Raw genomic sequence first — 27,278 nt, forward strand, 5'->3', positions numbered from 1 at the left:
GGGCACTATGGGGCGCTATGGGCTGCTGTGGGTGCTATGGGGTGCTATGGGGGCTGGCTCTATGGGTGCCATAGGGCACTATGGGGCGCTATGGAGCGCAGTGGGTGCTATGGGGCGCTGTGGGGCTCTATGGGTGCCATAGGGCACTATGGGGCGCTGTGGGTGTTATGGAGCGCTGTGGGTGCTATGGGGTGCTATGGGGCTCTATGGGTGCCATAGGGCACCATGGGCGCTATGGGCTGCTGTGGGTTCTATGGGGTGCTATGGGGTGCTAGGAGCATCTATGGGAGCCACAGGGCACTATGGGGCACTGTGGGGTGCTATGGAGTGCTCTGGGTGCCATAGGGCACTATGTGGTGATGTGGGGTACTATGGGGCGCTATGGGGTGCTATAGGGCTCTATGGGCATCATAGGGCACTATGGGGGCTGTGGGGTGCTATGGGTGCCATAGGGCACTGTGGGGCACTATGGGGTGCTATGGGGCTCTATGGGCACCAGAGGGCACTATGGGGCACTATGGGCTGCTGTGGGCGCTATGGGGTGCTGTGGGTGCTATGGGGTGCTGTGGGTCTCTATGGGCGCCATAGGGCACTATGGGGCGCTATGGGCACTATGGGGTGCTATGAGGCACTATAGGGCTCTACAGCCACTATTTGGCTCTATGGGGCGCTATGGAGCACTGTGGTCGCTATGGGGTGCTATGGGGTGCTATAGGGCGCTGTGGGGTGCTATGGGGACTATGGGGCGCTATGGGGCGCTATGGAGTGCAGTGGTAGCTATGGGGTGCTATGTGGTGCTATGGGTCTCTATGGGGTGCTATGGGGCGCTATGAGCACTATAGGGGGGATATGGGACTCTGTGGGGTGCTATGGGCACTATAGGGGGGATATGGGGTGCTATGGGGCGCTATGGGCACTATGGGGTGCTATGGGCACTATAGGGGGGATATGGGGTGCTATGGGGCTCTATGGGCACTATGGGGCGCTATGGGGCGCTATGGGGTGCTATGTGGTGCTATGGGTCTCTATGGGGTGCTATGGGGCGCTATAGGCGGGATATGGGGTGCTATGGGGCGGATGTAGGAGGTTATGGGGGATTGGGGGTGCTATGGAGGGGGAATTGGGGGTGATGGAGAGGAGCTAGGGAGGATTTAGGGGGATATGGGGCGCTATGGGGGGGGGGGGGATTTGGGGGGCTCCCCAGTGCATTTTGGGGTGTCCCTATGGATTCTGGGTTATCCCTATGGATGTTGTGGTATCCCTATGGATTTGGGGATTATCCCTATGGATTTCAGGGGTTTCCCTAGAGATTCGGGGGTTTTCCCTATGGATTTTGGGGTATCCCTATGGATTGCAGGGTTGTCCCTATAGATTCAGGATATTCCTATGGATTTTTGGGGTTTCCCTATGGATTTTGGGGTTTTCCTTATGGATTTGAGGGGTATCCCTATGGATTTTGGGGTTTTCCCTGTGGATTTTGGGGTTTTCCCTATGGATTTGAGGGGTATCCCTATGGATTTTGGGTTTTAAGGTTTCCCTATGGATTTTTGGGTATCCCTATGGATTGCAGGGTTGTCCCTATAGATTCAGGATATTCCTATGGATTTTTGGGGTTTCCCTATGGATTTGGGGGTTTTCCCTATGGATTTTGGGGTTTTCCCTATGGATTTGAGGGGTACCCCTATGGATTTTGGGGTTTTCCCTATGGATTTGGGGATTTCCCTATGGATTCCAGGATATCCCTATGGATTTTGGGGTTTTCCCTATGGATTTTGGGGGTATCCCTATGGATTTTGGGGTTTTCCCTATGGATTTTGGGGTTGTCCCTATAGATTCGGGGTATCCCTATGGATTTGGGGGTTTTCCCTATGGATTTGGGGGTTTTCCCTATGGATTTTGGGGTATCCCTATGGATTTTGGGGTATCCCTATGGATTTGGGGGTTTTCCCTATGGATTTTGGGGGTTTTCCCTATGGATTTGGGGGTTTTCCCTATGGATTTGAGGGGTATCCCTATGGATTTTGGGGTTTTCCCTATGGATTTTGGGGTTTTCCCTATGGATTTGGGGGTTTTCCCTATGGATTTTGGGGTTTTCCCTATGGATTTGAGGGGTACCCCTATGGATTTTGGGGATTTCCCTATGGATTTTGGGGTTTTCCCTATGGATTTTGGGGATTTCCCTATGGATTCCAGGATATCCCTATGGCTTTCAGGGTTTTCCCTATGGATTTTGGGGGTATCCCTATGGATTTTGGAGTTTTCCCTATGGATTTGGGGGTTTCCCTATGGGTTTTAAGGTTTCCCTATGGATTTTGGGGTATCCCTATGGATTGCAGGGTTGTCCCTATAGATTCAGGATATTCCTATGGTTTTCGGGGGTATCCCTATGGGTTTTGAGGTTTCCCTATGGATTTGAGGGGTATCCCTATGGATTTTGGGGTTTTCCCTATGGATTTGGGGGTTTTCCCTATGGATTTGGGGGTTTTCCCTATGGATTTTGGGGGTATCCCTATGGATTTTGGGTTTTCCCTATGGATTTGAGGGGTATCCCTATGGATTTTGGGGTTTTCCCTATGGATTTTGGGGTTTCCCCTATGGATCCGTGGGTGCTGACCCCCCCCTTTGCCCCGAAGGGACGCCAAGGCCTGCGTGATCCACGGCACGGACCTGAAGGACATGAGCTCGGAGCAGATCGATGAGATCCTGCAGAACCACACCGAGATCGTCTTCGCCCGCACGTCCCCGCAGCAGAAACTCATCATCGTCGAGGGCTGCCAGAGACAGGTGAGGGGGAACCCGGAAACACCAAAAAAACACCCCAAAAACACACAAAAACACCAAAAAAACACCCCAAAACAGCCAAAAAACACCCCAAAAACACAAAAAACACACAAAAAACCCAAAACACCCCAAAATACACCAAAACACACACAAAAACCAAAAACACAGCAAAACACCCCCAAAACACCCCAAAAACTTCCAAAAACACCCAAAAACACCAAAAACACCGCAAAACACCCCAAAACACCCAAAACCACACAAATACACCCCCAAAACACCCCCAAAACACCCAAAACTACCCCGAAAACACCCCCAAAACTTCCCAAAACACCCCGAAAACCACCCCGAAAACACCCCCAAAACTCCCCAGAACACCCCAAAACCACCCCGAAAGCACCCCAAAAACTTCCCAAAACACCCCCAAAACCACCCCGAAAACACCCCCAAAACTCCCGAAAACCCCCCAAAACTCTCCAGAACACCCCAAAACCACCCCAAAACACCCCAAAACACCTCAAAAACACCCCCAAAACACCCCCAAAACTCCCCAAAACACCCAAAACCACCCCGAAAACACCCCCGAAACAACCTAAAACACACCAAAAACACCCCAAACCACACCGAAACACCCAAAACCGCCCCAAAACTCCCCAAAAGAACCCCGAGAACAGCCAAAACCAACCTAAAATGCACCAAAAACAGGCAAAAACACACCAAAAACAACCTAAAACACACCAAAACCCACAAAAACCGCCCCAAACCACCCTAAAACACACCAAAGAAAACATAAAACACACCAAAACACCCAAACCCACCACAAAACGCCCCCAAAACACCCGAAAACACCCCAAAAAAAACTAAAACACACCAACCGGAAACACCCCCAAAACAACTGAAAACACCCCCAAACCAAATGAAATCACCCCAAAACCACCTAAAATACACCAAAGACAACCTAAAACACCCCAAAACCAACCGGAAACACCCCCAAAACAACTGAAAACACTCCCAAATCACCCAAAAACACCCCAAAATCACGCGAAAGCACCCCAAAATCACACGAAAACACCCCAAAACAACCTAAAACCACCAAAAACAACGTAAAACACACCAAAAACAACTGAAACCACACACAAACAACCCAAAAACACCCCAAAACAACCTAAAATACACCAAAGACAACCTAAACCACCCCAAAACCAACCAGAAACACCCCCAAAACAACTGAAAACACTCCCAAATCACCTGAAAACACCCCAAAATCACCCGAAAACACCCCAAAACAACCTAAAAAACACCAAAAACAACCTAAAACACACCCAAAACAACCTAAAACACCCAAAACACCTCAAAGCACCCAAAACCACCTGAAAACACCCCAAAACCAACCTAAAATGCACCAAAACACCCCAAAACACCCCAAAAAAACCAACACTCCAAAAACAACCTAAAGCACACCAAAACCACACGAAAATAACCCTAAACCACCCTAAAACACCCCCAAAACAACCTAAAACACACAAAAAACACCCGAAAACAACTGAAAACAACTCTAAACCACGCTTAACCACCCCGAAACACAAAAAAACACACCAAAACCACCCTGAAACACCCCAAAACCAACATAAAACACACCAAAACCACCCTGAAACACCCCAAAAACACCCTAAAACACACCAAAACCACCCTGAAACACCCCCAAAACAACCTAAAACACACCAAAACCACCCTGAAACACCCCAAAACCACCCTGAAACACCCCAAAACCACCCTGAAACACACCAAAACCACCCTGAAACACCCCCAAAACAACCTAAAACACACCAAAAACACCCAAAAACAACCAAAACCACCTCAAAAACAGCCTAAACCACACCAAAACCACAGCAGAAACTCAAAAAAAAAACCCTAAACCAACCTAAACCACCCTAAAACAATTCGAAAACACCCAAAACCAGCCGAAAACACCCCCAAAAATACCCCAAACCACCCCAAAACCACAAAAACCACCCAAAATTTGCCCAAAAACACCCCAAAACCACAAAAAACACCCAAAACTTACCCCCAAAACACCCCAAAACCACAAAAACCACCCAAAACTTACCCCCAAAACACCCCAAAACCACCAAAAAACACCCGAAAACACACAAAACACCTTAAAATACCCCAAAACCACCCTAAAACACACAAAACCACCCCAAAACCACAAAAAAGGCCTAAACCACCCCAAAACACAAAACCACCTTAAACCACCCCCAAACCCCATAGAACACAAGAAATCCACCAAAAAAGCACCCCAAAACAACAAAAAAAGCACACTAAAGCACCGAAAAGCCACAAAAAAACACCCTGAAACACAAAAACACCCTAAAACACCCCAAAAACACCCAGAAAATACCATAAAACACCCCAAAACACTCCAAACCCCCCAAACACCCTAAAACACCATAAACCCACAAAAGAACACCCTGAAAACACCTCAAAACAATCTCAAATACCCAAAACATCCCCAAAACCACCAAGGAACACCTAAAATCACCCCAAAAATGCCAAAACCACCTCAAACCACTGAGAAAAAAACAAGAAAACACCCCAAAATCACCCAAAATCACCCAAAACACCCCAAAACACCGAAAAACCACCCCAAAATCACCCCAAAGCCCCCCAGGAACCCCCATCAAATCCAGCCCAAGCAGCGTCTCCGGAGGCCGTAGAGATGTGCAAATATGACCCAAAACCACCCAAAAAACACCTAAAACCACCCGAAAAAACACTTAAAGCACCCCAAAACCACCCAAAACCACTTAAACCACCCCAAAACCACCCCAAAACCCCAAAACCACCCCAAAACCACCCAAAACCACCCCAAAGTACCCTCCATCAAAACCAGCCCAAAGAGCATCTCCAGGGGCAACAGACAACACCAAATACAGCCCCCCAAAAACCCCAAATCCACCCCAAAACCACCCCAAAACCACCCCACATGGTCCCCATGTCCCAATCACCATGGAGACGGAGATGGTACCCAAGGTGCCACCACGATGAGGATGCTCCCCACATCCCCATCACCATGGAGACAGTACCCAAGGTGTCACCATGATGAGGATGCTCCCCATCACCATGGAGATGGTACCCAAGATGCCACCACGATGAGGATGCTCTCCACATCCCCATCACCATGGAGATGGTACCCAAGGTGCCACCACGATGAGGATGCTCCCCATCGCCATGGAGACGGTACCCAAGGTGCCACCATGATGAGGATGCTCCCCACATCCCCATCACCATGGAGATGGTACCCAAGGTGTCACCACGATGAGGATGCTCCCCATCACCATGGAGATGGAGATGGTACCCAAGGTGCCACCACGATGAGGATGCTCCCCACATCCCCATCGCCATGGAGACGGTACCCAAGGTGCCACCATGATGAGGATGCTCCCCACATCCCCATCACCATGGAGATGGTACCCAAGGTGCCACCACGATGAGGATGCTCCCCATCACCATGGAGATGGAGATGGTACCCAAGGTGCCACCACGATGAGGATGCTCCCCACATCCCCATCACCATGGAGATGGTACCCAAGGTGCCACCACGATGAGGATGCTCCCCATCACCATGGAGATGGAGATGGTACCCAAGGTGCCACCACGATGAGGATGCTCCCCATCACCATGGAGATGGTACCCAAGGTGCCACCACGATGAGGATGCTCCCCACATCCCCATCACCATGGAGATGGTACCCAAGGTGCCACCACGATGAGGCTGCTCCCCACATCCCCATCACCATGGAGATGGTACCCAAGGTGCCACCACGATGAGGATGCTCCCCATCACCATGGAGATGGTACCCAAGGTGCCACCACGATGAGGATGCTCCCCACATCCCCATCACCATGGAGATGGTACCCAAGGTGCCACCACGATGAGGATGCTCCCCACATCCCCATCACCATGGAGATGGTACCCAAGGTGCCACCACGATGAGGATGCTCCTCACATCCCCATCACCATGGAGATGGTACCCAAGGTGCCACCACGATGAGGATGCTCCCCACATCCCCATCACCATGGAGATGGTACCCAAGGTGCCACCATGATGTGGATGCTCCCCATCACCATGGAGATGGTACCCAAGGTGCCACCACGATGAGGATGCTCCCCATCACCATGGAGATGGTACCCAAGGTGCCACCACGATGAGGATGCTCCCCATCACCATGGAGATGGTACCAAAGGTGCCACCACGATGAGGATGCTCCCCACATCCCCATCACCATGGAGATGGTACCCAAGGTGCCACCATGATGAGGATGCTCCCCATCACCATGGAGATGGTACCCAAGGTGCCACCACAATGAGGATGCTCCCCACATCCCCATCACCATGGAGACGGTACCCAAGGTGCCACCACGATGAGGATGCTCCCCACATCCCCATCACCATGGAGATGGTACCCAAGGTGCCACCACGATGAGGATGCTCCCCACATCCCCATCACCATGGAGATGGTACCCAAGGTGCCACCACGATGAGGATGCTCCCCACATCCCCATCACCATGGAGACGGTACCCAAGGTGCCACCACGATGAGGATGCTCCCCATCACCATGGGGATGGTACCCAAGGTGCCACCATGATGAGGATGCTCCCCATCACCATAGGGATGGAGATGGTACCCAAGGTGCCACCACAATGAGGATGCTCCCCACATCCCCATCACCATGGAGATGGTACCCAAGGTGTCACCACGATGAGGATGCTCCGCATCACCATGGAGATGGAGATGGTACCCAAGGTGCCACCACGATGAGGATGCTCCCCACATCCCCATCACCATGGAGATGGTACCCAAGGTGCCACCACGATGGGGATGCTCCCCATCACCATGGAGACGGTACCCAAGGTGCCACCACGATGAGGATGCTCCCCATCACCATGGAGATGGTACCCAAGGTGCCACCACGATGAGGATGCTCCCCACATCCCCATCACCCCCCCCTAACCCCACATCCCCATCCCCTAGGGCGCCATCGTGGCGGTGACGGGCGACGGCGTCAACGACTCGCCGGCGTTGAAGAAGGCCGACATCGGCGTGGCCATGGGCATCGCCGGCTCCGACGTCTCCAAGCAAGCGGCCGACATGATCCTCTTGGACGACAACTTCGCCTCCATCGTCACCGGCGTGGAGGAAGGTCGGTGCGGGACCCATAGCGGCATCGCTATGGGGAGAAGGGGAGCAAAAATGAAGGGGGGGGATGGATACATGCACCCCAATGGTGACCATCCCCGTGTCTTCAGGCCGCCTGATCTTTGACAACCTCAAGAAGTCCATTGCCTACACGTTGACCAGCAACATCCCCGAGATCACCCCTTTCCTCCTCTTCATCATGGCCAACATCCCTCTGCCCCTAGGGACCATCACCATCCTCTGCATCGACCTGGGCACTGACATGGTGAGGTTGGGGGGGGGAACCCCACTTTTAGGAGCACCCCCAAAGATTTGGGGAACCCCAAAAGTCCTCCCTATGGGGCCCAGGTCCCATGGTGGGACCCCCAAGAACCTCCCTATAGGGATGCTATGGAAGGCTATAGGGTGCAAATGGGATGCAGTGGGGTACCATGGGATGCTATGGGGATACCAGGACCCACATAAAGGGGGGAACCCCTTTTAGGAGCACCCCCAAAGCTTTGGGGACCCCCAAGATCCCCCTATGAGCGATGCTATAGGGCAATATGGGGTGCTATGGAGGGCAATAGGGTGCAAATGGGATGCAGTGGGGTACCATGGGATGCTATGGGGACACCACGACCCACATAAAGGGGGGAAACCCTTTTAGGAGCACCCCCAAAGATTTGGGGACCCCAAAAGTCCTCCCTATGGGGCTCAGAAACTCCCAAATCACCCATGGTGGGACCCCCAAGAACCTCCCTATAGGGATGCTATGGAAGGCTATAGGGTGCAAATGGGGTGCAGTGGGGTGCCATGGGATGCAATGGGGATGCTATGGGGACACCACGACCCACATAAAGGGGGGGACCCCCTCTTAGGAGCACCCCCAAAGCTTTGGGGACCCCAAAGTTCCTCCCTATGGGGCCCAGAAACTCCCAATCCCCCATGGTGGGACCCCCAAGAACCTCCCTATAGGGATGCTATGGAAGGCTATAGGGTGCAAATGGGGTGCAGTGGGGTACCATGGGATGCTATGGGGATACCACGACCCACATAAAGGGGGGAACCCCTTTTAGGAGCACCCCCAAAGCTTTGGGGACCCCAAAGTTCCTCCCTATGGGGCCCAGAACCTCCCAATCCCCCATGGTGGGACCCCCAAGAACCTCCCTATAGGGATGCTATGGAAGGCTATGGGGTGCAAATGGGATGCAGTGGGGTACCATGGGATGCTATGGGGACACCACGACCCACATAAAGGGGGGAAACCCTTTTAGGAGCACCCCCAAAGCTTTGGGGACCCCCAAGATCCCCCTATGAGTGATGCTATAGGGCAATATGGGGTGCTATGGAGGGCAATAGGGTGCAAATGGGATGCAGTGGGGTACCATGGGATGCTATGGGGATGCTATGGGGACACCACGACCCACATAAAGGGGGGAACCCCTTTTAGGAGCACCCCCAAAGCTTTGGGGACCCCAAAAGTCCTCCCTATGGGGCCCAGGTCCCATGGTGGGACCCCCAAGAACCTCCCTATAGGGATGCTATGGAAGGCTATAGGGTGCAAATGGGATGCAGTGGGGTACCATGGGATGCTATGGGGACACCACGACCCACATAAAGGGGGGGAACCCCTTTTAGGAGCACCCCCAAAGCTTTGGGGACCCCCAAGATCCCCCTATGAGCGATGCTATAGGGCAATATGGGGTGCTATGGAGGGCAATAGGGTGCGAATGGGATGCAGTGGGGTACCATGGGATGCTATGGGGATACCACGACCCACATAAAGGGGGGGGGAACCCCTTTTAGGAGCACCCCCAAACCTTGGGGACCCCCCTAAGGGGTGCCCATGTGGGGTGCCCCCCACATTGTGTCCCGTCCCCCCCCCCACCAGGTCCCTGCTATCTCATTGGCCTATGAGGCAGCCGAAAGCGATATCATGAAGCGGCAGCCCCGGAACCCCCGCTCGGACAAGCTGGTGAATGAACGGCTCATTAGCATGGCCTACGGGCAGATCGGTGAGCTATCGCGATAGTGGGAGGGGCCGCGGGGGAGTGGGGGGGCGAGATGTCGCGGTATAGGGGGCGATATGGGGGAGAAAGGGTGCGATATGGGGGAGAAAGGGGGCGATATGGGGAGGGGGAGGTGAGATATCGGGATATAGGGGGCGATATGGGGGAGAAAGGGTGCGATATGGGGAGGGGGAAGTGAGATATCGGGATATAGGGAGCGATATGGGGGAGAAAGGGTGCGATATGGGGAGGGGAAGTGAGATATCGATATGGGGAGGGGAAGTGAGATATCGGGATATAGGAGGCGATATGGGGGAGAAAGGGGGCGATATGGGGGAGAAAGGGTGCGATATGGGGAGGGGGAAGTGAGATATCGGGATATAGGGGGCGATATGGGGGAGAAAGGGGCGATATGGGGAGGGGGAAGTGAGATATCGGGATATAGGGGGCGATATGGGGGAGAAAGGGCGCGATATGGGGAGGGGAAGGTGAGATATCGGGATATAGGAGGCGATATGGGGGGAGGGGGAAGTGAGATATATAGGAGGCGATATGGGGGGGATATATGGGGAGAAAGGGTGAATATGGGGAGGGGGGGGGCGATATGGGGGAGAAAAGGGTGCGATATGGGGGGAAAGGGGGAGGAAGTGAGATATCGGGATATAGGGGGCGATATGGGGGCGATATGGGGGAGAAAGGGGGCGATATGGGGAGAATGGGGAGGGGGAAGTGAGATCGGGATATAGGGGGGAGGGGAGGGGGAAGTGAGATATCGGTATATAGTGAGCGATAGGAGGCGATATGGGGGAGAAAGGGTGCGATATGGGGAGGGGAAGTGAGATATCGGGATATAGGAGGCGATATGGGGGAGAAAGGGGGCGATATGGGGAGGGGGAAGTGAGATATCGGGATATAGGGGGCGATATGGGGGAGAAAGGGGGCGATATGGGTGCTATATGCGGAGGGGGAAGTGAGATATCGGGATATAGGAGGCGATATGGGGGAGAAAGGGGGCGATATGGGGGGAAAGGAAGTGCGATATCGGGATATAGGGGGGAGGGGATAGGTGAGATATCGGGATATAGGGGGCGATATGGGGGAGAAAGGGTGCGATATGGGGAGGGGGAAGTGAGATATCGGGATATAGGAAGCAATATGGGGGAGAAAGGGGGCGATATGGGTGGGGGGAAGTGAGATATCGGGATATAGGAGGCAATATCAGGATATAGGAGGCGATATGGGGTTCAGGGGCGCGATATGGGGGTTCAGGGGTGCGATATAGGGCTTGAGGTGTTCGATATGGGGGTTCAGGGCCACGATATTGGGGTTCAGAGCCGCGATATGGGGGTTCAGGGCCACGATATTGGGGTTCAGAGCCGCGATATGGGGGTTCAGGGGTGCGATATTGGGGTTCAGACCCGCGATATGGGGGTTCAGGGCCGCGATATGGGGGTTCAGACCCGCGATATGGGGGTTCAGAGCCGCGATATGGGGGTTCAGGGCCGCGATATGGGGGTTCAGGCCCGCGATATGGGGGTTCAGGGGTGCGATATGGGGGTTCAGAGCCGCGATATGGGGGTTCAGGGCCGCGATATGGGGGTTCAGAGCCGCGATATGGGGGTTCAGAGCCGCGATATGGGGGTTCAGAGCCGCGATATGGGGGTTCAGAGCCGCGATATGGGGGTTCAGGGCCGCGATATGGGGGTTCAGGGCCGCGATATGGGGGTTCAGGGCCGCGATATGGGGGTTCAGGGCCGCGATATGGGGGTTCAGAGCCGCGATATGGGGGTTCAGGGGTGCGATATGGGGGTTCAGGGGAGCGATATGGGGGTTCAGGGCCGCGATATGGGGGTTCAGAGCCGCGATATGGGGGTTCAGGGCCGCGATATGGGGGTTCAGAGCCGCGATATGGGGGTTCAGAGCCGCGCGATATGGGGGTTCAGAGCCGCGATATGGGGGTTCAGGGCCGCGATATGGGGGTTCAGGGCCGCGATATGGGGGTTCAGGGGTGCGATATGGGGGTTCAGGGCCGCGATATGGGGGTTCAGAGCCGCGATATGGGGGTTCAGAGCCGCGATATGGGGGTTCAGAGCCGCGATATGGGGGTTCAGGGCCGCGATATGGGGGTTCAGGGCCGCGATATGGGGGTTCAGAGCCGCGATATGGGGGTTCAGAGCCGCGATATGGGGGTTCAGAGCCGCGATATGGGGGTTCAGAGCCGCGATATGGGGGTTCAGAGCCGCGATATGGGGTTCAGAGCCGCGATATGGGGGTTCAGGGCCGCGATATGGGGGTTCAGAGCCGCGATATGGGGGTTCAGAGCCGCGATATGGGGGTTCAGGGCCGCGATATGGGGGTTCAGAGCCGCGATATGGGGGTTCAGGGCCGCGATATGGGGGTTCAGAGCCGCGATATGGGGGTTCAGGGCCGCGATATGGGGGTTCAGGGGTGCGATATGGGGGTTCAGAGCCGCGATATGGGGGTTCAGGGGTGCGATATGGGGGTTCAGAGCCGCGATATGGGGGTTCAGAGCCGCGATATGGGGGTTCAGGGGTGCGATATGGGGGTTCAGAGCCGCGATATGGGGGTTCAGGGCCGCGATATGGGGGTTCAGGGCCGCGATATGGGGGTTCAGCCCCACTTTTCCGCCCCACATTCCCTAGGGATGATCCAGGCACTTGGGGGGTTCTTCGCCTACTTCGTGATCCTGGCGGAAAACGGGTTCCTTCCCTCCCGCCTCGTCGGGATCCGCTTGCGTTGGGACGACCGCACCGTCAACGACCTGGAGGACTCCTATGGGCAGCAGTGGGTCAGTGCCCCATAGCGCGCCCCATAGCGCGCCCCATAGCGCACGCTGTTATAGCCCCCCATTGAGAGCTATTCAACGTAGAGCACTCCATAGTGTCACCACAGTGCCCCAATGCGCTCCGTAGTGCCCTATAGCGCGTAGAGCGCCCCATAGTGTCACCAGTGCCCCATAGCGCGCCCCATAGCGCGCCCCATAGCGCACGCTGTTATAGCCCCCCATTGAGCGCTAATTAGCGTAGAGCGCTCCGGAGTGTCACCACAGTGCCCCATTGCGCTCCGTAGTGCCCTATAGTACGTAGAGGGCCCCATAGTGTCACCAGTGCCCCATAGCGCGCCCCATAGCGCGCCCCATAGCGCACGCTGTTATAGCCCACCATTGAGCGCTATTCAACGTAGAGCACTCCATAGTGTCACCACAGCGCCCCATTGCCCTCCATTGCGCTCCATAGTGCCCTATAGCACGTAGAGCGCCCCATAGTGCCCCATAGCGCCCCATAGCGCCCCATAGCATGCCTTATTAGAGCGCCCCATAGAGCCCTATTCACCATAGAGCGCTCCGGAGTGTCACCACAGTGCCCCATTGCGCTCCATTGCACTCCGTAGTGCCCTATAGCATGTAGAGCGCCCCATAGTGTCACCACAGCGCCCCATAGCGCGCCCCATAGCGAGCCCCATTAGAGCGCCCCATAGAGCACTATTCACCGTAGAGCACTCCATAGTGTCACCACAGTGCCCCATTGCGCTCCATTGCGCTCCGTAGTGCCCTATAGCATGTAGAGCGCCCCATAGTGTCACCAGTGCCCCATAGCGCGCCCCATAGCGAGCCCGATCAGAGCGCCCCATAGAGCACTATTCAGCATAGAGCGCTCCGGAGTGTCACCGCAGTGCCCCATAGCGTTCAATAGTGCCCCATAGTGCCCTATAGCACATAGAGCGCCCCATAGTGTCACCAGTGCCCCATAGCGCCCCATAGCGAGCCCGATCAGAGTGCCCCATAGAGCACTATTCAGCATAGAGCGTTCCATAGTGTCACCACAGTGCCCCATAGCGTTCAATAGTGCCCCATAGCGCCCTATAGCATGTAGAGCGCCCCATAGTGTCACCAGTGCCCCATAGCGTGCCCCATAGCGAGCCAAATCAGAGCGCCCCATAGAGCACTATTCAGCGTAGAGCGTTCCATAGTGTCACCACAGTGCCCCATTGCCCTCCATTGCGCTCCGTAGTGCCCTATAGCACGTAGAGCGCCCCATAGTGCCCCATAGCGCCCCATAGCGCCCCATAGAGCCCCATAGAATGCCTTATTAGAGCGCCCCATAGAGCCCTATTCACCGTAGAGCGCTCCGGAGTGTCACCACAGCGCCCCATTGCCCTCCATTGAGCCCTGTAGTGCCCTATAGCACGTAGAGCGCCCCATAGCGTCACCAGTGCCCCATAGCGTGCCCCATAGCGAGCCCGATCTGAGCGCCCCATAGAGCACTATTCTCTGTAGAGCGTTCCATAGTGTCGCCACAGTGCCCCATTGCCCTCCATTGCGCTCCGTAGTGCCCTATAGCACGTAGAGCGCCCCATAGTGTCACCGATGCCCCATAGCGTGCCCCATAGCGAGCCCGATCAGAGCGCCCCATAGAGCACTATTCAGTGTAGAGCGTTCCACAGTGTCACCACAGTGCCCCATTGCCCTCCATTGAGCCCTGTAGTGCCCTATAGCACGTAGAGCGCCCCATAGTGCCCCATAGCGCCCCATAGAGCCCCATAGAATGCCTTATTAGAGCGCCCCATAGAGCCCTATTCACCGTAGAGCGCTCCGGAGTGTCACCACAGTGCCCCATTGCCCTCCATTGCACCCCATAGTGCCCTATAGCACGTAGAGCGCCCCATAGTGTCACCAGTGCCCCATAGCGTGCCCCATAGCGCGCCCTATTAGAGTACCCCATAGAGCCCTATTCCCCATAGAGCACCCCATAGTGTCACCACAGCGCCCCATAGCTTTCAACAGTGCCCTATAGCACAGAGCACCCCATAGTGTCACCACAGCGCCCCATAGCGTTCGATAGTGCCCTATAGCACAGAGCACCCCATAGTGTCACCAGTGCCCCATAGCGTTCAATAGTGCCCCATTGCCCTCCATTGCACCCCATAGTGCCCTATAGCACATTGAGCACCCCATAGTGTCCCCACAGTGCCCCATAGCACGCCCCATAGCGCGCCCTATTAGAGCGCCCCATAGAGCCCTATTTACCGTAGAGCACCCCATAATGTCTCCACAGCGCCCCATAGCGTTCAATAGTGCCCCATTGCCCTCCATTGCACCCCATAGTGCCCTATAGCACATTGAGCACCCCATAGTGTCCCCACAGTGCCCTATAGCGCGCCCCTTTAGAGCGCCCCATAGAGCCCTATTCCCCATAGAGCACCCCATAGTGTCACCAGTGCCCCATAGCGTTCAATAGTGCCCTATAGCACAGAGCACCCCATAGTGTCGCCACAGCGCCCCATAGCGAGCCCCATTGGAGCGCCCCATAGAGCACTATTCACTGTAGAGCGTTCCATAGTGTCACCACAGTGCCCCATTGCCCTCCATTGCGCTCCATAGTGCCCTATAGCACATAGAGCACCCCATAGTGTCGCCACAGCGCCCCATAGCGCGCCCCATAGCGAGCCCGATCAGAGCGCCCCATAGAGCGCTATTCAGTGTAGAGCACTCCATAGTGTCACCACAGTGCCCCATTGCCCTCCATTGAGCCCCGTAGTGCCCTATAGCACGTAGAGCGCCCCATAGTGTCACCACAGCGCCCCATAGCGCGCCCCATAGCGAGCCCCATTAGAGCGCCCCATAGAGCACTATTCACTGTAGAGCGTTCCATAGTGTCACCACAGTGCCCCATTGCCCTCCATTGCTCCCTGTAGTGCCCCATAGCACGTAGAGCGCCCCATAGTGTCACCAGTGCCCCATAGCGCCCCATAGCGTGCCCCATAGCGCATGCTATTATAGCCCCCCATTGAGCGCTATTCACCGTAGAGCGTTCCACAGTGTCACCGCAGTGCCCCATTGCCCTCCATTGAGCCCCATAGCACCCTATAGCACATAGAGCACCCCATAGTGTCACCAGTGCCCCATAGCGCGCCCCATAGCGTGCCCTATTACAGCACCCCATAGAGCCCTATTCCCCATAGAGCACCCCATAGTGTCACCACAGCGCCCCATAGCGTTCAATAGTGCCCTATAGCACAGAGCACCCCATAGTGTCACCACAGCGCCCCATAGCGTTCAATGGTGCCCCATTGCCCTCCATTGCACCCCATAGTGCCCCATAGCACATAGAGCACCCCATAGTGTCACCAGTGCCCCATAGCGCGCCCCATAGCGCACCCTATTAGAGCGCCCCATAGAGCACTATTCACCGTAGAGCACCCCATAGTGTCACCACAGTGCCCCATTGCCCTCCATTGCGCTCCGTAGTGCCCTATAGCACGTAGAGCGCCCCATTAGCGCGCCCTAGCGAGCCCCATTAGAGCACTATTCACTGTAGAGCGTTCCATAGTGTCACCACAGTGCCCCATTGCCCTCCATTGCGCTCCATAGTGCCCTATAGCACACAGAGCACCCCATAGTGTCGCCACAGCGCCCCATAGCGCGCCCCATAGCGAGCCCCATTAGAGCGCCCCATAGAGCACTATTCAGTGTAGAGCGTTCCATAGTGTCACCACAGTGCCCCATTGCCCTCCATTGAGCCCTGTAGTGCCCTATAGCACGTAGAGCACCCCATAGTGTCACCACAGCGCCCCATAGCGCGCCCCATAGCGAGCCCGATCAGAGCGCCCCATAGAGCACTATTCACCGTAGAGCTCTCCGGAGTGTCACCACAGCGCCCCATTGCCCTGCATTGAGCCCCATAGCGCCCTATAGCACGTAGAGCGCCCCATAGTGTCACCACAGCGCCCCATAGCGCGCCCCATAGCGAGCCCCATTAGGGCGCCCCATAGAGCACTATTCAGCCTAGAGAGCTCTGGAGTGTCACCACAGCGCCCCATAGCGTTCAATAGTGCCCTATAGCACATAGAGCACCCCATAGCGTCACCACAGCGCCCCATAGCGTTCAACAGTGCCCTATAGCACGGAGCACCCCATAGTGTCACCAGTGCCCCATAGCGTTCAATAGTGCCCCATTGCCCTCCATTGCACCCCATAGTGCCCTATAGCACATAGAGCACCCCATAGTGTCACCAGTGCCCCATAGCGCGCCCCATATCGCGCCCAGAGTGCCCTATTCCCCATAGAGCACCCCATAGTGTCACCACAGCGCCCCATAGCGTTCAATAGTGCCCTTAGCACAGAGCACCCCATAGCGTCACCACAGCGCCCCATAGCGTTCAATGGTGCCCCATTGCCCTCCATTGCACCCCATAGTGCCCTATAGCACATAGAGCACCCCATAGTGTCACCAGTGCCCCATAGCATTCGATAGTGCCCCATTGCCCTCCATTGCACCCCATAGTGCCCCATAGCGCATAGAGCACCCCATAGTGTCACCAGTGCCCCATAGCGCGCCCCATAGCGTGCCCCTTTAGAGCGCCCCATAGAGCCCTATTCCCCATAGAGCGCTCCAGAGTGTCACTGCAGTGCCCCATAGCGTTCAATAGTGCCCCATTGCCCTCCATTGCACCCCATAGCACCCTATAGCACATAGAGCACCCCATAGTGTCACCAGTATAGCATACAGAGCACCCCATAGCACCCCATAGTCAGCAATAGTGCCCTATAGCACAGAGCACCCCATAGCGTCACCATAGTGCCCCATAGCGTTCAATAGTGCCCTATAGCACAGAGCACCCCATAGTGTCACCACAGCGCCCCATAGCGTTCAATGGTGCCCCATTGCCCTCCATTGCACCCCATAGCGCCCTATAGCACAGAGCACCCCATAGTGTCACCAGTGCCCCATAGCGCTCAATAGTGCCCCATTGCCCTCCATTGTGCCCTGTAGTGCCCTATAGCACATTGAGCACCCCATAGTATCCCCACAGTGCCCCATAGCGCGCCCCATAGCGTGCCCCTTTAGAGCGCCCCATAGAGCCCTATTCCCCATAGAGCACCCCATAGTGTCTCCACAGCGCCCCATAGCTTTCAATAGTGCCCTATAGCACAGAGCACCCCATAGTGTCACCACAGCGCCCCATAGCTTTCAATAGTGCCCTATAGCACAGAGCACCCCATAGCGTCACCACAGCGCCCCATAGCGTTCAATGGTGCCCCATTGCCCTTCATTGCACACCATAGCGCCCTATAGCACATAGAGCACCCCATAGTGTCACCAGTGCCCCATAGCGTGCCCCATAGCGCGCCCTATTAGAGCGCCCCATAGAGCCCTATTTACCGTAGAGCACCCCATAGTGTCACCACAGCGCCCCATAGCGTTCAATAGTGCCCTATAGCACAGCACACCCCATAGCGTCACCATAGTGCCCCATAGCGTTCAATAGTGCCCCATTGCCCTCCATTGCACCCCATAGCACCCTATAGCACAGAGCACCCCATAGTGTCACCACAGCGCCCCATAGCGTTCAATAGTGCCCTATAGCACGGAGCACCCCATAGTGTCACCAGTGCCCCATAGCGCGCCCCATAGCGTGCCCTATTAGAGCGCCCCATAGAGCCCTATTTACCGTAGAGCACCCCATAGTGTCACCAGTGCCCCATAGCGTTCAATAGTGCCCCATTGCCCTCCATTGAGCCCTGTAGTGCCCTATAGCACATAGAGCACCCCATAGTGTCCCCACAGTGCCCTATAGCGCGCCCCATAGTGTGCCCCATTAGAGTACCCCATAGAGCCCTATTCCCCATAGAGCACCCCATAGTGTCACCACAGCGCCCCATAGCGTTCAATAGTGCCCTATAGCACAGAGCACCCCATAGTGTCACCACAGCGCCCCATAGCGTTCAATAGTGCCCTATAGCACAGCCCACCCCATAGTGTCACCACAGCGCCCCATAGCGTTCAATAGTGCCCTATAGCACGGAGCACCCCATAGTGTCACCACAGCGCCCCATAGCGTTCCATGGTGCCCCATTGCCCTCCATTGCACCCCATAGCGCCCTACAGCACAGAGCACCCCATAGTGTCACCAGTGCCCCATAGCGTTCAATAGTGCCCCATTGCCCTCCATTGTGCCCCGTAGTGCCCTATAGCACATTGAGCACCCCATAGTGTCCCCACAGTGCCCTATAGCGCGCCCCATAGTGTGCCCCTTTAGAGCGCCCCATAGAGCCCTATTCCCCATAGAGCACCCCATAGTGTCACCACAGCGCCCCATAGCGTTCAATAGTGCCCTATAGCACAGCCCACCCCATAGTGTCACCACAGCGCCCCATATCGTTCAATAGTGCCCTATAGCACGTAGAGCACCCCATAGTGTCACCAGTGCCCCATAGCATTCAATAGTGCCCCATTGCCCTCCATTGCGCCCAGTAGTGCCCCATAGCACATAGAGCACCCCATAGTGTCACCAGTGCCCCATAGCGCGCCCCATATCGCGCCCTATTAGAGAGCCCCATAGAGCCCTATTCCCCATAGAGCACCCCATAGTGTCACCACAGTGCCCCATAGCGTTCAATAGTGCCCTATAGCACGTAGAGGACCCCATAGTGTCACCACAGTGCCCCATAGCGTTCAATAGTGCCCCATTGCCCTCCATTGCACCCCATAGTGCCCTATAGCACATTGAGCACCCCATAGTGTCCCCACAGTGCCCCATAGCGCGCCCCATAGCGCGCCCTATTAGAGCACCCCATAGAACCCTATTTACCGTAGAGCACCCCATAGTGTCACCACAGCGCCCCATAGCGTTCAATAGTGCCCTATAGCACGGAGCACCCCATAGTGTCACCAGTGCCCCATAGCGTGCCCCATAGCGCACCCTATTAGAGCGCCCCATAGAGCCCTATTTACCGTAGAGCACCCCATAGTGTCACCACAGCGCCCCATAGCGTTCAATAGTGCCCTATAGCACAGCGCACCCCATAGCGTCACCATAGTGCCCCATAGCGTTCAATAGTGCCCTATAGCACGTAGAGCACCCCATAGTGTCACCAGTGCCCCATAGCATTCAATAGTGCCCCATTGCCCTCCATTGCACCCCATAGCGCCCTATAGCACATAGAGCACCCCATAGTGTCACCAGTGCCCCATAGCGCGCCCCATAGCACGCCCTATTACAGCACCCCATAGAACCCTATTCCCCATAGAGCACCCCATAGTGTCTCCACAGCGCCCCATAGCGTTCAATAGTGCCCTATAGCACGTAGAGCACCCCATAGTGTCACCACAGCGCCCCATAGCGTTCAATAGTGCCCTATAGCACAGAGCACCCCATAGTGTCACCACAGCGCCCCATAGCGTTCAATAGTGCCCTATAGCACGTAGAGCACCCCATAGTGTCACCAGTGCCCCATAGCTCGCCCCATAGCGCGCCCTATTAGAGCGCCCCATAGAGCCCTATTTACCGTAGAGCACCCCATAGTGTCACCACAGCGCCCCATAGCCTTCAATAGTGCCCCATTGCGCCCCATAGCGCCCTATAGCATCCCCATAGCACCCATTGCACCCGATAGCGTTCCATTGTGCCCCATTGCGTCCCATTGCCCTCCATTGCGCCCCATAGCATCCCCATTGAGGCAGGGGCTCAGTCTGAGGGGCTGAGCGCCCCACAGACCCCTATAATACCCCATAGCACCCCCTTTGCCCCCTATAGCACCCCATAGAATCCATATTGTAGCTGTGGGGCAGTCAGGGAGGGCTCAGCACCCCATAACACCCCACTGTATCTCCATAGCAACCTCATAGCACCCCATAGCACCCCATAGAACCCTATAGCGCCCCATTGCCCCCTATAGCACCCTATTGCCCTAGAGCATACCATAGCACCCCATTGCACCCCATAGCACCCCATTGCCCTCCATAGCACCCCTATTGCCCTATAGCATTCCACAGCACCCCATAGCACCCCTATTGCTCTATAGCATTCCATAGCACCCCATTGCACCCCATAGCACCCCTATTGCCCTATTGCATTCCACAGCACCCCATTGCACCCCATAGCATCCCTATTACCCCATTGCACCCCATAGCACCCTATTGCACCCATAGCACCCCTATAGCATTCCAGAGCACCCCATTGCACCCCATAGCACCCCTATTGCCCTATAGCATTCCATAGCACCCCATTGCACCCCATAGCACCCCTATTGCCCTATAGCATTCCATAGCACCCCATTGCACCCCATAACACCCCTATTGCCCTATAGCATTCCATAGCACCCCACTGCACCCCATAGCACCCCATTGCCCTCCATAGCACCCCCTATTGCCCTATAGCATTCCATAGCACCCCATTGCACCCCATAGCACCCTATTGCCCTATAGCATTCCATAGCACCCCATTGCCCTCCATAGCACCCCTATTGCCCTATAGCATTCCACAGCACCCCATAGCACCCCTATTGCTCTATAGCATTCCATAGCACCCCATTGCACCCCATAGCACCCCTATTGCCCTATTGCATTCCACAGCACCCCATTGCACCCCATAGCATCCCTATTACCCCATTGCACCCCATAGCACCCTATTGCACCCATAGCACCCCTATAGCATTCCAGAGCACCCCATTGCACCCCATAGCACCCCTATTGCCCTATAGCATTCCATAGCACCCCATTGCACCCCATAGCACCCCTATTGCCCTATAGCATTCCATAGCACCCCATTGCACCCCATAACACCCCTATTGCCCTATAGCATTCCATAGCACCCCACTGCACCCCATAGCACCCCATTGCCCTCCATAGCACCCCCTATTGCCCTATAGCATTCCATAGCACCCCATTGCACCCCATAGCACCCTATTGCCCTATAGCATTCCATAGCACCCCATTGCCTTCCATAGCACCCCTATTGCCCTCTAGCATTCCATAGCACCCCATTGCACCCCATAGCACCCCTATTGCCCTATAGCATTCCACAGCACCCCATTGCACCCCATAGCACCCTATTGCCCTCCATAAAACCCTATTGCCCTATAGCATTCCATAGCACCCCATAGCACCCCATAGCACCCCTATTAACCCATTGCACCCCATAGCACCCCATTGCCCCCCATAGCACCCTATTGCCCTCCATAGCACCCCTATTGCCCTCTAGCATTCCACAGCACCCCATTGCACCCCATAGCACCCCTATTACCCTATAGCATTCCAGAGCACCCCATTGCACCCTATAGCACCCCATTGCACCCCATAGCACCCCATTGCCTTCCATAGCACCCCTATTGCCCTATAGCATTCCATAGCACCCCATTGCCCCCCATAGCACCCCTATTACACCATTGCACCCCATAGCACCCCATAGAACCCCTATTACCCTATAGCATTCCATAGCACCCCATTGCACCCCATAGCACCCCTATTACCCCATAGCACCCCATTGCACCCCATAGCACCCCATTGCAGCAGTGCATCCCAGCACCCCAATACCCATAATGGGGGGGTGTCCCTTCACCCCTAATACTGCTCTCTACCCCCTAATCCCCCCCCTATATCAACCCAACCCTTCCCCTATACACCCCAATAGAGGGACACCCTATAGGTGGGTGTGGGGGGGGTGTTTTTGGGGTGCTTCTGACGTCATTTCCGGGGTGTCCCCCCCCCAACCACAGACCTATGAGCAGCGGAAGGTGGTGGAGTTCACGTGCCACACGGCTTTCTTCGTCAGCATCGTGGTGGTGCAATGGGCAGACCTCATCATCTGCAAGACCCGGCGCAACTCCGTCTTCCAGCAGGGCATGAAGTAAGGGGGAGGGACGGGAACCCCCCAAAATTCAAGGGGAACCCCCCAAAATTCAAGGGGACCCCAAAAAGTTAGGGGGGGGAGGTAAAAAACCCGAGGGAAATAGCATCCTGCATCCCTGAGCATCCTTTTGGTGGTGGTACCCAAGGAGGGAGCAGCATCCTGCATCCCTGAGCATCCTTTTGGTGGTGGTACCCAAGGGGGAAGCAGCATCCTGCATCCCTGAGCATCGGTGGGGTAGCGGTACCCAAGGGGGAAGCAGCATCCTGCATCCCATAGCATCCTATGGGGTGGTGGTACCCAAGGAGGAAGCAGCATCCTGCATCCCTGAGCATCCTATGGGGTTGTGGTACCCAAGGAGGGAGCAGCATCCTGCATCCCTGAGCATCCTATGGGGTTGTGGTACCCAAGGAGGGAGCAGCATCCTGCATCCCTGAGCATCCTTTTGGTGGTGGTACCCAAGGGGGAAGCAGCATCCTGCATCCCTGAGCATCGGTGGGGTGGTGGTACCCAAGGAGGGAGCAGCATCCTGCATCCCTGAGCATCCTATGGGGTGCTGGTACCCAAGGAAGCAGCAGCGTCCTGTGCCCCATAGCATCCTATGGGGTTGTGGTACCCAAGGAAGCAGCATCCTGTGCCCCATAGCATCCTATGGGGTGGTGGTACCCAAGGAAAGAGCAGCATCCTGTGCCCCATAGCATCCTATGGGTTGTGGTACCCAAAGGGGGAGCAGCATCCTGTGCCCCATAGCATCCTATGGGGTGCTTGTACCCAAGGAGGGAGCAGCATCCTGTGCCCCATAGCATCCTATGGGGTGGTGGTACCCAAGGAGGGAGCAGCATCCTGTGCCCCATAGCATCCTATGGGGTGATGGTACCCAAGGAGGTAGCAGCATCCTGTGCCCCATAGCATCCTATGGGGTGGTGGTACCCAAGGAGGGAGCAGCATCCTGTGCCCCATAGCATCCTATAGGGTGGTGGTACCCAAGGAAGGAGCAGCATCCTGTGCCCCATAGCATCCTATGCGGTTGTGGTACCCAAGGAAGGAGCAGCATCCTGCGCCCCATAGCATCCTATGGGTTGTGGTACCCAAGGAGGGAGCAGCATCCTGTGCCCCATAGCATCCTATGGGGTTGTGGTACCCAAGGAAGGAGCAGCATCCTGTGCCCCATAGCATCCTATGGGGTTGTGGTACCCAAGGAAGCAGCAGCATCCCGTGCCCCATAGCATCCTATGGGGTGGTGGTACCCAAGGGGGGAGCAGCATCCTGTGCCCCATAGCATCCTATGGGGTGGTGGTACCCAAGGAAGGAGCAGCATCCTGCGCCCCATAGCATCCTATGGGGTGCTGGTACCCAAGGAGGGAGCAGCATCCTGTGCCCCATAGCATCCTATGGGGTTGTGGTACCCAAGGAGGGAGCAGCATCCCGTGTCCCATAGCATCCTATGGGGTGGTGGTACCCAAGGAGGAAGCAGCATCCTGTGCCCCATAGCATCCTATGGGGTTGTGGTACCCAAGGAGGAAGCAGCATCCTGTGCCCCATAGCATCCTATGGGGTGGTGGTACCCAAGGAGGGAGCAGCATCCTGTGCCCCATAGCATCCTATGGGCTTGTGGTACCCAAGGAAGCAGCAGCATCCTGCATCCCTGAGCATCCTTTTGCTGGTGGTACCCAAAGAAGCCGCAGCATCCTGCATCCCTGGAGATGCTTTATGGGGGTCTCTCGATATTGGGGGGCACAGGGGGGTGCCGGGGTGGGTTGTGGGGCTGTGGCTTTTGGGGGTGATGCTCTTTGTGCCCCCCCCCCCCTTTTTTTTAGGAATAAGATCCTCATTTTTGGGCTCTTTGAGGAGACGGCATTGGCCGCCTTCCTCTCCTATTGCCCTGGCATGGACGTGGCTCTGCGCATGTACCCCCTCAAGTAAGCGGGGGGGACCCCACTTTTGGGGCGCTATGGGGCGGCTATGGGGCGGCTATGGGGTGTCTATAGGGGTCTATGGGGGTCTATGGGGCGTCTATGGGGTTCTATGGGGTCCTAAGGGGGGGAGCAGCATCCTTCATCCCTGAGCATCCTCTGGGTAGTGGTACCCAAGGGGGAGGCTTGGGGGTCCTAAGGTGGGGGTCTATGGGGGGCTATGGGGCATCTATGGGGGTCTATAGGGGTCTATGGGGGTCTATGGGGGTCTATGGGGTTCTATGGGGTCCTAATTGGGGGAGCAGCATCCTTCATCCCTGAGCATCCTTTGGGTAGTGGTACCCAAGGAGGGGCTTGGGGGTCCTAAGGGGGGGGTCTATGGGGGTCTATGGGGGGCTATGGGGTCTCTATGGGGGTCTGTGGGGGTCTATGGGGGGTCTATGGGGGGCTATGGGGGTCTATGGGGGTCTATGGGGGGTCTATGGGGTTCTATGGGGTCGTAAGTGGGGGAGCAGCATCCTTCGTCCCTGAGCATCCTCTGGGTAGTGGTACCCAAGGAGGGGCTTGGGGGTCCTAAGGGGGGGGTCTATGGGGGTCTATGGGGGGCTATGGGGCTCTATGGGGGTCTATGGGGCGTCTAAAGGGGTCTATGGGGTGTCTATAGGGGTCTATGGGGTGTCTATGGGGGGTCTATAGGGGTCTATGGGGTCCTAAGGGGGAGAGCAGCATCCTTCGTCCCTGAGCATCCTTTGGGTAGTGGTACCCAAGGGGGAGGCTTGGGGGTCCTGAAGGGGTCTATGGGGGGCTATGGGGGGCTATGGGGCTCTATGGGGGGTCTATGGGGTGTCTATGGGGGTCTATGGGGGGTCTATGGGGTGTCTATGGGGTCTATGGGGGTCTATGGGGTGTCTATGGGGGCGGCTATGTCTATAGGGGTCTATGGGGGGGCTATGGGGTGTCTATGGGGTGTCTATGGGGTGTCTATGGGGCATCTATGGGGGGCTATAGGGGTCTATGGGGTTCTATGGGGTCCTAAGGAACTCCATGGGGTGTTTGGGGGTGTTCTGGGTCTTGAATGCCCTGAGGATGGGTTTGGGGTGGATTCAACCCATTTTTGGGGTGAATTTAACCGTTTTGGGGGTGAATTTAACCATTTTTGGGGGTGATTTCACCGTTTTTGGGGTGAATGTAAGCAATTTTGGGGTGATTTAACCGTTTTTGGGGTGAATTTAACCCTTTTTGGGGTGAATTTAAGCTTTTGGGGCTGATTTAACCGTTTTGGGGGTGAATTTAAGCGTTTTTGGGGTGATTTAACCGTTTTTGGGGTGAATTTAAGCATTTTTGGGGTAATTTAACTCCTTTTTGGGGTGATTTAACCGTTTTTGGGTTGAATTTAACCGTTTTTGGGGTGATTTAACCGTTTTTGGGGTGAATTTAAGCGTTTTTGGGGTGATTTCACCGTTTTGGGGGTGATTAAACCGTTTTTGGGGTGATTTAACCATTTTTGGGGTGAATTTAAGCATTTTTTGGGTGATTTAACCGTTTTGGGGTGAATTTAAGCGTTTTTGGGTTGATTTAACCGTTTTTGGGGTGCTTTAACCATTTTCTGGGTGAATTTAAGCGTTTTTGGGGTGATTTAACCGTTTTTGGGGTGATTTAACCCTTTTTGGGGTGAATTTAAGCGTTTTGGGGGTGAATTTAAGCGGTTTTGGGGTGATTTAACCCATTTTTGGGGTGGATTTAACCCTTTTTGGGGTGAATTTAAGCGTTTTTGGGGTGAATTTAAGCAGTTTTGGGATGATTTAACCGTTTTTGGGGTGAATTTAAGCGTTTTTGGGGTGATTTAATCGTTTTTGGGGTGATTTAACCGTTTTTGGGGTGAATTTAACCGTTTTTGGGGTGATTTAACCATTTTTGGGGTGAATTTAACCGTTTTTGGGGTGATTTAACCGTTTTGGGGGTGAATTTAAGCATTTTTGGGGTGAATTTAACCGTTTTTGGGGTGATTTAGCCATGTTTTCTATCCCCCCCAGGCCGAGCTGGTGGTTCTGCGCCTTCCCCTACAGCTTCCTCATCTTCGTCTATGATGAGATCCGCAAGCTCATCCTCCGCCGCAACCCCGGAGGTGGGAATGGGGGGCTATGGGGCGGCTATGGGGCGGCTATGGGGCGGCTATGGGGGTCTATGGGGGGCTATGGGGGTCGATGGGGGGTCTATGGGGTCCTAAGGGGGGGAGCAGCATCCTTCATCCCTGAGCATCCTCTGGGTAGTGGTACCCAAGGAGGGGGGCTTGGGGGTCCTGGGGGGTCTATGGGGCGTCTATGGGGGTCTATGGGGGTCTATGTGGGTCTATGGGGGTCTATGGGGGTCTATGTGGGGTCTATGTGGGGCATCCTTCATCCCTGAGCATGGGTAGTGGTACCCAAGGAGGGGGGCTTGGGGGTCCTGGGGGTCTATGTGGGTCTATGTGGGTCTATGGGGGTCTATGGGGTCCTAAGGGGGGTCCTAAGGGGCATAGGGGGAGTCTTGGGGGTTCTATGGGGGTCTATGGGGGTCCTATGGGGGTCTATGGGGTATCTATGGGGTCCTATGGGTGTCTATGGGGTCCTATGGGTGTCTATGGGGCTTTTAGGGGTGCCTTGAACCCCCCCTCTCCCATCTCTCCTACAGGTTGGGTCGAGAAAGAAACCTACTACTGAGACCCCCCCCAAACCGGAACCCCAAAAACACCCCAAAACACCCCAAAAA

General features: G+C 55.5%; 1 protein-coding gene across 1 annotated transcript; it reads left to right on the forward strand.

The window, feature by feature from the left end:
• Positions 1-2,619: 2,619 nt before the first annotated feature.
• On the forward strand, positions 2,620-27,278 carry LOC134173567 (sodium/potassium-transporting ATPase subunit alpha-3; the record flags this gene model as incomplete). Its single annotated transcript, XM_062637684.1, has 9 exons — positions 2,620-2,784; positions 7,814-7,982; positions 8,089-8,243; positions 9,852-9,975; positions 12,633-12,778; positions 22,487-22,617; positions 24,435-24,536; positions 26,564-26,655; positions 27,201-27,278. Coding segments are annotated over 9 exons (1,113 nt in total), but the record flags the coding sequence as incomplete, so codon positions are not given.

Source organism: Pezoporus occidentalis, unplaced genomic scaffold (genome assembly GCF_034315485.1).
Source record: "Pezoporus occidentalis ecotype Australia unplaced genomic scaffold, CSIRO_AGI_Poc_V1 ctg533, whole genome shotgun sequence".
Lineage (NCBI taxonomy): Eukaryota > Metazoa > Chordata > Aves > Psittaciformes > Psittacidae > Pezoporus > Pezoporus occidentalis.